The sequence below is a fragment of the Phaethon lepturus genome, unplaced genomic scaffold (assembly GCF_000687285.1).
Source record: "Phaethon lepturus isolate BGI_N335 unplaced genomic scaffold, ASM68728v1 scaffold7823, whole genome shotgun sequence".
In the NCBI taxonomy this organism is placed as follows: Eukaryota; Metazoa; Chordata; class Aves; order Phaethontiformes; family Phaethontidae; genus Phaethon; species Phaethon lepturus.
The window spans coordinates 1-13,009 of NW_010531150.1; the positions used below are offsets into that span (position 1 = coordinate 1).

General features: G+C 44.7%; 1 protein-coding gene across 1 annotated transcript in view; it reads right to left on the reverse strand.

Moving 5' to 3' along the window:
* Positions 1-192: 192 nt before the first annotated feature.
* Positions 193-13,009, reverse strand: part of LOC104618767 (transmembrane protein C15orf27-like) — a gene marked incomplete at both ends in the record, with an annotated part of 41,467 nt that continues 28,650 nt past the window's right edge. Inside the window, 2 exons of the mRNA XM_010284448.1 lie at positions 193-243; positions 12,135-12,321. Coding sequence (XP_010282750.1) covers positions 193-243; positions 12,135-12,321 — 238 coding nt within the window. The remainder of the gene's footprint in view (positions 244-12,134; positions 12,322-13,009) is intronic.

A 13,009-nucleotide genomic window follows, 5' to 3' on the forward strand; every position in this document is an offset into this window, starting at 1 on the left:
GGAGCAAACCTGGGGCCCTTCACCCGTTAGAGAATTACTGTTTGGTACAAACGTCCCTGCAGCAAACCGAGAGGCGCCACGGTGGGTTTCGTTGCCGGGACGGATTTACATTGTTCAGTCTCGCCTGGTTTACAGCACACAGCGCAACGCAAAAACACGCGGTTCACACTTACATTTTCAAGCAAAACTTACCACTGCTAGGCTCATTGTGGTATCGACTGACGTAATTATTCATGTCATCCTCTGAAAGAACAAAAAGGTGCCGTAAGACCACCCTTTGTTTGATTAAATGGTTGAAATTCCACCCCGGGACAGGCTCCCCTCGGCCCTGTATGCCCAGAGCACCACCTCTTGTGTACTTTTAGGCCAGAAGACCAGGTGTAATTTGAAGACACGCGACACCCCCCACCCGCCGTGTGGCCGCAGCCAAGATAGGGACTATCATTTGTTGCAGTTCTTTACGGGACCAGCCTGGGAACGAGGCGTTCTGGGTTCAGCCTCCTCTATCACCCGTCAGTATTTCTTTTCGCGTGGTCCAACACAGCTCCTCATTTTCATCGACTATCCCCCAACCCCAGGACCTACGCGGTTGCCATGCGGAACAGCAGTGACATAACCGCTGCTCTTGGGCAGCTTCCCTGTGTTTCCGCGCTCTCTCTTTCCTTCTGGTGTTTTTAACTTGCCCCTGTGAAAGCCAGTCAACTTGAAAAAAGAGGAAACAACATCCAGTACGTTTCCAGAAGGCGGGCTAGAAGTCTCCCTGTTCTGCCTTGGGTGACATGGCCAACAGGAGCCGCAGGACGAGTTTACCAAAGCAGGTGGAAACGCCTCTCCAGCTCAGCACAGACGCTGCTGCGGGACACAAAAACCAGAGCCGGACGAGCCAGCTCTTTGGCAATCCGTGCAGTTTTACCGTGTAAAGTTCTGCTTCTAAAAAATAACGTTGTCGTCTTTTCATTCCGAAGGAATAAAGAGAGTGGTTGTGTTGGTTATTAGATATGTAATACATAGCATGGTATTAACATTACATTTTCTGTTGGCTTAAAATAGTCTATGAAGGTTTTGGCAAGTCAAGGTGTAGTACTACGCTTGTAAAACATACCGTTACTGAAGTTCAGGTGTAGCGCTCGTGTAAGATCAAAATGAAGCCATGCCCACAAAAGGGAAAGCAGCAGCTATATTGCACATACAGCTTTTAGATGCTGCAGGTGACACTGGGATCTCCTGCTATCTTACAGAAAAGCAGAATGTTTTACAGTTGCTGAAAAAGACAGTAACAAACTCCTCTCGTTGAAAACATACACGAGAGCTACACCTGAACTTCAGTAACGGTAAGATCAAAATGAAGCCATGCCCACAAAAGGGAAAGCAGCAGCTATATTGCACATACAGCTTTTAGATGCTGCAGGTGACACTGGGATCTCCTGCTATCTTACAGAAAAGCAGAATGTTTTACAGTTGCTGAAAAAGACAGTAACAAACTCCTCTCGTTGCAATTCCGAACGGAACGCAAATACTGTTGCTAAGAAAACAGTATCGGCAATCCAGGAAGAATTTCAAGCTCACGAGCAACCTGACCTGCCCAATTTGCGGTGTATCGCGTGCTCTAAAAGCATTCTCTCCTTTTAAGTGCTCTTTTTGATACCGCCTTTCAGAAAACCATGCTCATCCCTTTGAGCCAGATTTCCTTCGTCCCCCTGGGTCTCTGTGGCTACAGTCCTGCCTTTTCACAGCACATTGCGGTTTGCAGGTGAAAGAAACAGATGTTTTCTGGGGAACGCTTTCTCCACACAACAAGACCCAAACCACCAAGCACTCTGTACCTGAAATAGCTGCTCTCCTAAGAAGGCAATCTAACCTGACACTGAAAGGCAACGTGGTTGTTTCCCTGGTTTCGTTGGATCTTAAAAGCTTTTTTGGCCCTTGTTGATCTTTAAATGCCTGCAGTCAGAGGTGTGCTCTGTGCTAATGTCTGAGTTTAAAAAAGAGGCCTCAGAGTAGCTCAAGGCAATGCCGCTGAATTAGGAGTACATTGCAAGGCTTTTCAGCTATCTGCTACTAAAATACACTTCATTTCAATCATGCATAATTTATACTCTAAATGCCACCAAACCTGCCAGCCCGCATAGATACAGGTTCTTCTTCAGGCATGGAACCTTCAGCTACCGTCAGAGAACACCGGCATATCTGTAGTTCTGGTAATGCACTTTCATCAAATTTAACTTAGACTCTAATTTTAAGCAGAGAAATGAAGAAACCAGAACTACAGTCTGGCCTGGACAAGGGCATGTTCTGCATGTGGGGGTCGCCCCTCCTCACCACCTGGCAAAAGCACACGGCCGCACTCTGCGCAAGGAATGGGGGACCGGGGTGCTCTCAGTTCCTCTGGCTCTCATTAAAGGCTGCCCCAAACGCCACGACAACTTGGGAAAGTTACTTGTCTGCTTTTCGCGTCTTACGGCAAGGCTCCAATCACGTCTTCCTTAGGACCGCATACCGTCACGGCCCCAGCCATCTGTCTGTCAGCTAACAGACCGTACCAGGGCACTATTTTCAAATCCATCAGTTGCTTACAAACCAATATGTAGACTACTCTTCATACCAGCAGAGGCCGAGGCCAAACGCCTGAAAAGGAAGTCCTGAAATGCACTCACTCAGATCCCTTTGAGCGGTGAGGAAAGTCATGGGTTGTCCCGGCTGTGTGTGCGACCACTTGCACACAAGGTTGGGAGAGCTGCCGAGCTGCCTACTTGCCTGTTATTATGTGATGATTTTACTAATGTCGTCGTTTTACATTGCTTATCTATTTATCTACAAATAACGTATGTATGTATAAATATATACACACGTATATGTAAAATATAATACACATCTCTCTCTCACCTTGAATATTTTCTTAGGAATAAAAACCAGTAAAGATTAATGGAGTAACAACAGCAAAATAAATATTTCAACAAGAGATTAAATTTCTGAATCATTACATTAAAGCAAACTGACAATTAACAAACTCATCTCAGTCATATGGGAGTCTCAGCTGCCCTGGGCATAAAAGGCTATAAACAATTCCAGTTATCTCTCATTATACTCTACATTGCTGAAAGCAGGGAGTTTAAAAAAAATGCCACGAATATACTACTGAAAGCAATGATTTGTGCATATGTAACGTATACGCAAACAAAATGTACAGTATTGCACATTACTATGGAACACTGCTCGAGCACTTTATGGCGGTTTACAACGAGACGAAGTCCCCCGTGCTCAGTGCGTGCAGTCAAATGGGATCAGGAGTACGACGACATGTGCAGCTGATGGCATGCAGGAGGTTCGTATGAGTAAGTAGGGGAGACCAGCTTTTACAAGAGGGCATATTGCTTGCTTATATTATTTAACTTCTACCTAGTGTTCTGTGCTGTCAGAGTATTTTAGTTTCAGCTCCAGAAAGGGAGTTGTCTTAAGAAATACTTCATTCCTCATAGTTTCCCTGGGTGTTTTTTTTTTGTGTGTGTGGTTTTTTTGTTTTTGTGGGTTTTTTGTTTGTTTGTTTAAAAAAATTTTTTTTATTTCTACCACCTTCGAATTTTCAGGATCCAGAACATTTCATTTTCCTCCTTTCCTAGAAATAAACTCATGTCTCCAATACACAGCAATGTTACCTGCGCTTCCTTTTCCAGAAGAGAAACTTGCCATTTAAAAGTCCTTAGCCATAACAACACCCAAATGGTATTTGTAGTAAACGAAGGAAACTGGCAGGAAGCAGAAAGAAAAAACATTTCCCTCTCATTTCCCCTGGAAATGGCAACCTTAGGAGATCCTCTTGCGAGATGCCCCAAGAGGAACGAAAGCCTTTACCCCCAGGAAATCTGGGGACAAATCTGGCGATGAAGGTCCAATAGTTTTGAGTAGAAAAGGTAGAATGGGAAGAGCGAGGCAGGTCTCCCCCAGGTGAAAACCCATCCTAACCTGTGGCGAACAAGGATGGGTCTAGAGTCTTGCCCGGGAAGCGAGCGCGATGGGAAGCAGCAAGAGGGATGCAGCAAGCACTGTGGAGGAATTCAGCTGAGAGAAGGTTGTGCTGGGGAGGAGAAGGAATGGGCAGAAACGGGCCGTTGCCTACGGTCCATGAGCATTATTTGCTCAAGTAGTGTGGGGTGTGAATGACTGCCAAAAGACCAAGACAAAATGAGACACCGGGAACTGCTTCACCTACCAGTGGAGGACGGCAGCTGTCTAACTGCCGAGAGGTGAGGCAGCAGAGTAATGTGGGACCACAAAGAGACAGCAAGGCTGACCCCAGCACGATCAGGACTTTTCACTAGGCAGAAAGGAATGTCTGGTTCGGAAGGTTGCTCAGACTCCTACCCGTCGCAGAAAACCAAAACAGCCTTCCCTGACACGGTAACCAACCACTTCTGTGAGCCTGTAAGTGCAGTAAAGTCAAATCAAGAAGGGGAAATGAGTCTCATCTCTTAGCCTGCTACCCAAATCTCTGTTATTGAAAAAACGTGCGCTTCTTGGTCAGGATCTGACAGCTACTGGATTTTGCCTGATGAAGGTTTTCAATTTATCTGCCTGTTCTTTTCCTGCAAGATTCAGAACACACGCTAAAATGATTGAGGGAGTAATAAACTATTTAGAGTGCAGTCCCATATAATCTCATTTGACCCAAGAGACAACGTTGTAATCTCTCTCTCCTGGCCCTACAAAAACCTAATAAATTTGGTGAAACACATAAATGACGTTCCACCCAAGGCAGATCTCTCTTTCAGTTCTATAATCCCTCAACAGTGACCTTTAATTGTTTCATCAATGACTTTAGTGAATGAATCTGCAAAACCCCTCCATATAGTAAATACCGTCTGCACATCTTTTAGATTAGAGGCCTTAAAAAAGGGATTTCTTTTGAAATATTTCATTATTGAAGTATTTTACTCCATATTTTTATTGCCACTGATTGTACTGCCTTTTGTCTCTCAAAGCTGAATTTTCTGAACTGGAAGGTTATTTTTTCTGCTGTGTGGCCTCCCACTGAGGATGTGAGTCCTTACAGTAATGTCTTACCTCGACTCTCCTCCAGAAAGCAATCTTTACTAGAAGGTTTCTAAGGAAGCAGATCTTTCATCTCCATCGCTGCTATCTGATGCCAGCGTCTTCTCCTTAAAGTACCACTACCGCTTAGAGGCATTTGGGAAAGAAAAGTAGGATGAAATACACTTTGCAATAAAAACCACTAAGCTACACTCCGAGCAGGAAGGTTTTTCAAGGCACAAGTTATAAGATCAAGTTATTGCCGCTAAACACTTCTAGAAATAAGAACACTGCTCTGACACCAGCCCGTAACACTGCCACAACCCGACTTCGCACAAAAAGAACATAGCTTTAGTATGACACTGTAGCACAGTGAGAAAGGAAGACAGAATGTATATAAAAAAAAAGACCTCTGTAGATGTTTCCGAGAGCAGACCGGCAATCCAGCCGGGGCGGGAAATTCCCTAGTGAAGCTGTAACCTTCCTAGGGAGTTTTCTGCTCCAGACCTTGGCCACCTGAACTTCGTCGTCACCAAATTCACAGCCAGACCTAACCTCCTCTTCTCCCCAGCAGTCCAAGTACAGCTCACTAGCTCACTGCTCACTTGTAAATTCATTTATTAAGGCATATGCATGCTCCCTAGGCTGCGCTGTACTGTCTAGTTCACCTTGCTGGTCTTGTGCAAGATGACCTGAGCAGAGGCTTTTCCCCTTTGCTTTGCTGGCCCTCGAAGGTCACTCTCCCTTTCCCTCTAGCAACGTGGAATGAACAGCCGAGCTGGCACTCTCCAGGAGACTTCCCCCTACTTTTCAAATGAAGGCAGATTGCCACATTAGTGCAAGGTGCAGCACTCACACCGCAGTTCCATTCACACGGATATCCAGTCCCTGCAGATGCCTGAGCATGTGGATGCTCCTTCTTGCGAGCAACTGTCAAAGTTCGCTTGCACAGAAAACAGAGCAACAGATTCAGCCTGGTTCAAAGTAAGAAATCAACCTGAGATGGAAGTCATTTTGTGCAGAAGGAAATCCTGGGATATGGAACAGGCTCCATTACCAGCAGAGACGGCTGTGACAGAAAACCAAACTCCTTAACCGACAACAAATTGGGTGGCTTTGGCCCTCGCTTTAGCGGCTCACACTGCAAGAGCACGTGTGCCGAGATGCGAGACATCCGTGTGTCGGCACGGCTGGTGGCTTTGGGGAGGGGATGGCCTGGGGGACCTCCCAGTGCTCTTTCCAACCTTGTTCTTTATGAATATGGATCAGCAGATCCACATCTGAGCTGGCTTGTTATCCAGGCTGCCTGAAGCAAACACAGAGGAACTTGGGTCTCTCTCTGCAAAACAGCCACATTTGTTGAGTCCAGAAAAACAAAGTTGAAAAAGAATATGGCTACCAACAAAACAATAATTTGCTGGGTAAACATCAGGGAAAGAAAAGACTCATTTAAGCTAAATGATTCACGAACAAATTGTTGTAAGCTGGCAATGAATAAATGTAGACTGGGAATTAGGAAAAGATTTCTAATAATTTAGAAAAGTGAGACGCTGGAACAGTGTTATAATGGCGGCAGAGGGCAAAATACATCACAGCTGTCACATGGAGCACGATCTGTTTATGAAAGGGGTTATTATGAAAGGGGCTGCATGCTTTAACAGGGGAAAATGTTCCAGTTCTGTGTTCCTTTACCTGTCAGCAATGTCGTCACACCTCTGCACATTAATGATGGGAGACAACTTCAGCCTCTCACGCGTGACCGTACGCTCACCACGTCTGGAAGCGAAAAGTTTCTACCCCACCCATTTGGTGAATATATGAAATTCAAGAGCCTAACTTCACTAACTACACACACATTTATCTAAGTGTTGCTTAAGGTTCAACTCCTTTGATTCCTGCCTGGATGATCAGTGCACAGAGAACCACAAAGCCTGAAAAAGGCACCTACAGAGAAGCCAAAACCTCACTCTTCCACAGATACATGGAGTTTAACCAGGAAGTGGACTGCACTTAAGATATAACCATTTCCAGGAGTAGGCTTCAAAGTAGATCTATTTCAACATTTGAAAATAACCATAAACAATTTTTTATCTATTGTTCTGCAGTAACAGGGCTCTCAGAGCACTAACAGATGATCACCAAAGGAACTGGCTTAGAGTTTAAAAGTGTTCAACCAGCTCAGACTGCCTTGCAAGGAACAACTGACAAAATCCTTTCCAGTGCCCTGCTTTGCCTTCTCAGACAGCTGATGAATAAGCTTAAGGGAAGCTCTCCGAAGCTCCAGATTTTTTCACGTCCCCCTCCCAATATCCTACTTTCTTCACTTACAAAAGAGTGGGTAGCTATGGGGAGAGCAAGCTTTACATTTCTCCAAGTGGGATCATAAATTGCAGCAGTCCCCCAAAGCAAGAGACTTACTGCTAAACCCATAAAAATGGAAATTTGACTCAGAATAGCTAAAATAAGCTTTCTGCGATTCAAAGTAACAGAGCTAGGATCCGGTTCTTGCTCAAAGGAATGGAAGGGTAGCATATTAATCTTAAACTATGGCAGTACTGTAGAATTTCAAAAAATGAAATGATATATGCAGGAAAATGAGGAATTTCCACTAGGGACTGTAATTCATGTATTATGGGAGAGATTACAGAATAATAAATTTTGGAAGGAAGTATTAATGGCTACATGGGGCACTGTGAACCTGGCATTCCCTGAAGTCTGGAACTTTGTATACCAAACACTAAAAATGATTTGTGCAGGAGCAGAAAACATTAGATGTTATTCTGACCACGACCAGTTACATACTGTATGAAGCAAGAACTCAGCAAGAGAAAAAACTTGCTTTATAATTTAGAGATGAACAGATAAGACAATACTTGCCATTATGTCAAATGCTAACCATCTCTGGGAAGAAGAAAGGGGATGACAGCACTTAGGGTATCTCCCTTGCTCTTAGAGAAGGGCTGACCACAATGGTCCTGAAAGTCATTAGCGATACTGCCGTGCATTCACATGCAACGGCTTTCACCCTAAAGCTCTTTACGAACCGAGGAGCCAAGTAAAGTGCTCACCGTGCAGCAAACGTCACAGCTTTGCCCTAGGTTTATAGCTCCTGGAAACTAGAGAGTCCTGCCCTTCTCTCGAGTCCATCACCTTTCCTGGTGTTGATAATGGCACCCTTTGACTTGCACGCTGAAGCCCGTGTTTCGTGTTTGTCATGACGCCTTCATGTTTGTCCGCTCTGGAGATCAATTTTTTGTCAATACAAATAAAACCTCCATTCAAAGCAAGTTAAAGGTGAAAATTTTCCCGCTTCTTAGCCAAATTAATTAGAAAATACCATATATCTACACATTTTCCACAGAGTTATTCCTACTATGTTAGGAAGTCTCTCGGTAAGCTACTCTGGGGAGACAAAAGCATGTGAGGCAGCAACCAGCTCATTACTCAGAGAATTAGCACAGGGCTGACCAGGCCATAAACAGCTTACAGCTGTACTGCCTCAAGAAGCAGTCCTTCAAAAAGAGGCATGAAATATTAGCTGGGGAGTTCTGGGACACTTTTCAGAGCCCATTGACCATCTGACTAGAGCTCTTGCCTCCGCCAGTCTTGTACCAGCAATTAAGGCACTTCAGGTAAAGAGAGGTCTGCAGAAAGAAAAGCTGGGTGAAAACACATACTGAAAGCTACCAAATCAACCAATACATACAGTACTCTCCTGGTGCAGGCCATAGTGTGTGTTTCTACACCAATTCCCCGAGGTGCTGTGTGTACCACATGATGCTGGGGTTACCTGACTGACTTCACTGAAGGCTGTAGTAAATGGCTGCACTAAATCCAGTGTAAATACCAGAGTACAAGCTACAGCTGCCCCTGAGGAGCTGTAACTTATGCACTGTGCCATAAAACTCCCAGGTAGGGAAATGAGTATGAATGTTTTCCTATTCCAAAACCCCTTTGTGGTAAAGTATTCTGCGCTGAATGTTTGCATTGTTCAATATAGACAGGGGAAATAAGATTAGCTTGAGACGGAATATCCCGTTTTCTCATGCAGTATGTTCCTTAGCCAACTCAAGCTTGCTGGTTTGGCAGAATTCAGGGCTCTCCAAAGATGGTGATTTTTTTTGAAGGCTGACAAAGTTAAGCTTGGCACAAACACACGCATTCCGTGCCATACCCTACCCTCAGGTGGTATATGTAGGGCTAATGTTCTGCCAGAGCACAAGAGAACAGCACATCCGAGCCTGCTTTGCCCAACAGCTCAATTGTGGCTTTGAACTGTAGCTTTTCTTTATCAGTATTAGCAACCCGGTCCCTTATTTCTCCTCCAACTACTCGGTGTAAGAGGCAACTGCGGATATTTTTCAAAGCTCACAAGTGCCACGTGGCACACACAATGATTAACTGCATTCATCACACTGGAATCTTTAAGGAGGAGAAACACAGCTTTGAGAAAATGGATGCAGAACAATTCCTAATGTGGTCTGACACAGGGGGTGACTTGCAAAACACAACCCTTGACCCAAAAGTCATGATTTAAAACACTGGTGGCTTACAGTTCCAGGCAGAGCAAGTGGTGTGGAAAGACCTGAAGGTAGCACAGCCAGTGTAACCACAGCACGTGAGGTGCGGAAGGATACGGAAATGACCTACAGGAAACATCTTAATCATCTACGCTCTGCAGAGCCAGGTCCCAGGAGTATTTCATGTGACCGAGCAGGTGGGGAGATCCTACAGCAACCACATATATCCCTTCCACACTGCGCAAATGGGAGGCACCTTTAGCTGAAGACGTGGTCTTCTTCCACCCAACATACCACTCATTCAGACTTTGCTGATACATGTATTGGCCAGAGTGGCCACGGTGCAGGTGAAGAAATGCTGGCGGCATGCCAACGTCATAATGGTGAAAGCTGCTGCAGCAACTGGGAGTGCAAGGTAGCGCTGGGAGCGCTGGAGAAGAAAGACCCTGTTGAGGTGGGGAGGGAGAAGAACCAGGCGGGCTGGCTCATGATCTCTCTTCCCCAGGGGTAACTGCCTTCTCAAGCTGTTAGTTGAGGTTTTGAAGTCCTGTAGCTTACGCAGAAGCAATGTCTAAGCCAGCGCTGCTAGTGCAGGATTTAAAGCCTTGGTAGCTTACTACTACTTTCCTTTGCAAAATCCTCTGCCTCCACTGACTGTAACCTGAATTGTGAACTAAAGCACTGAGTGTTATTGCTGGGCCTGTGGTTTCTCATGCAGTCTTAACCCGGTCCCCTCGTTGGTAGCCCACCGTGACGGTAGACTATCACAGATGGGTGTCCCTTGCTATAAGACCAAAAGGAAATTTTTTCTGTCCAACTCCTGCCTCATTCAACATAAAGGACAATTGTTTAAATGGAGTCACCCAAATTTGGCTTCTAAGGACAAGCGCTCAAAATAATGCATCTACAAAGGCTTTGTATGTAATACATGGTACAATGCACAAAAAATATTTCCTCCTGTATTTTCAAGATGACTTCTGGGAATCAGAAATTAATTCTGTATACTCAGTATGAATGTTTTAAATATAACATAACTGCACCTTACCCAATATGTAAAGTAATGCATGTTTTCTTATTTGCTGGAAGTCTTTTTTCAGTGAAAAGCACGCATCTCCCTAATCACATAACCTAATTGAACATAGAAGTCGGTCCTGAAGATTGTGTGTCTACTTGTTGCATGTGGGGCCAACATTTTACAGGGAGAAACAAATAATGAGTACTTGTGTCAACTTGGATGATGGAATGAATACCTGGGACAGAAGAGTTTTTAGATGAATCTCCACAGCACTAAAATTTCAACAAACCTCCTTATAATGTGCACAACACTCCAAATGTAACCCTCAAGGAACGCATGCATAAATTATAATATAACCACTGGGGAAACCTCTGAAATCCTACAAAAAAGGAGAAAATGCATTTTCAGAGGCAGTCTGCTCAACTGCCGCTTTTAAATACAATTTCAAATCAGGAATAATTAACGGCTGACTTGTGGTTAGCACTTAGATATTATGAAGAGGAAAAAACCAAAACCAATTTCTACAATGCTTTCATTACTATGTAGAGAATGGAAAGGATTATCACTTGAAAATGTCTGGTGCGCATTTTCTCTTAAACCTTTTGATTAAAGGACTTCTGTGCCTTGAATTCTAAGAAGTTTAACCAAAATAAAGATACCACACAAACCTCTACTTCAGATATATTCACATATTGCTCATCTACTAAAATCATCAAGCTAAGATGTCCAGGGAAGACTAACATACCAGCTAAGGTAGAAAAGTGTTGTCTCCTCTGGAATATTACGTTACCGAGATCAGTTACTGAGATTACACATTCAGCCCTCCATTGTAAGGGTTGGGGGATCACAGGAAAAAGAGCTACGACTTTTCCAAAAATACTTCTGGTCTAAGCACTTGTGCGATAAAAATGGATCCAAGTAAATACAACTGTTGATATTCCCCTGAACCACACACCTGCCCAATAGACAGCTCACAGACGATGGACTGCTCTCCACCATAGTCACGTGGCACCCAGAGACATCCGAGCAGGAGCTGCCTACACAGTGCATCACTCCTTTCCTGGCACCAGAGCTGCCCTGTCCAAGCGCAGCTGGGCTGTCCAGTGTCAGCAGTTTTAAGCAACCTGGTGAGAACATAGCCTCTAGGCAAGGCAAGCTTCATAGGCAATGTCTGGGTCCTCTCTAAACCACAGAAATTAAAGTGGCTAAAGACCAAAACTGTTATTCAATGTTGTTCTCCATTTCCCTGCTTCTACTTCTGAGTGATTATCATTTTGCCAATTCCGATTTGGCGGCTGCTGCTCCTCTAGTGTTTGAGGGATATAATCACAAGGACACTGGGAAGGTACATCATCGTTATTTTCTTCCCGGGTCATTTTATTGGCTCTGTTCAGAATCTGTTCGCAAATACAACAGCTCCTGCCACTTTGAAGCAGACACAGCCTCAATGGGAAAATGCCGTCTCCAGGGAAAGTAATCAATTCACTGGCAGAGTGGAAGTATTTAGTGGGTTCGATAACTCCATGTAAGGGACCAGCTGTGCCAGTGGGTAGCAGCACGCAGGCAGCACTCACCTCGTGGATGTCGCAGCTCAGTGATGCTCTCGGTGGTTTCATCATCCGAATCCTCAGTTGCTACCACCTTGTACCTGTTGCTGCTCTGTTTGTTCAGTACATGTGGGACCTGCAGCGCAGCCTCTCTCTCTGCAGCTAGATCCAGATCCTGCTGAGCAAGGTGGGCCCTCAGCTGTCTGATTTCAAACTAGAGGAGAAAACAACACCACATACTGATGTCATACAAGCATGGCCAGAAGTCTATATTCTACAGTTGGGGACCTATTACTCATTTTATCACTAAACCGTTACACGCTGGTGACAGTAAATACAATGTGGTTAAGGCAGAATAGGAGTCCAAGCTGCTGATGTTCTCCCAGAGCCCATGTGAGCTGGACCATTGTTCACATAATCTAAAAATAACGACTGCCTCATGCTGGTCTTCTACTTTGTACATGCCTGCATCCTGAAGATATGACTTTGGACAATTTTTATCAGATCTAGCTGCCAAATCAAATGAAATCTTTGTAGAAAAAGATTAACAGGCACTCTTAACACTTAATGCCACTCTTAACAGGCACCTAGGGATTTAGGATCATGACAAACATCCCTAATCTGCTACACTTTGTCATGAGGATTTCTTTGGAGGGAGGTTCTCCAAGCAGTGCCCAGAATGGTCCGCCTCCACTGACTGGGCAAGGGGGAGGGACACCACAGTCCTCTTCCAGCTTGAAACCTTCTGTACTCAACAGTGTTGCAGAAAGCCCTGGGGAAGGTTGCCACTTTTCTGGCCTCTCCCCTCAAATATTATGAGCCACCGCGGTTAAGGACTTTCTGCAGGCAGGAGGGTATTTGCCTCGTGGCTGGTGTTAAAAACAGACACTGACAAAAAGACA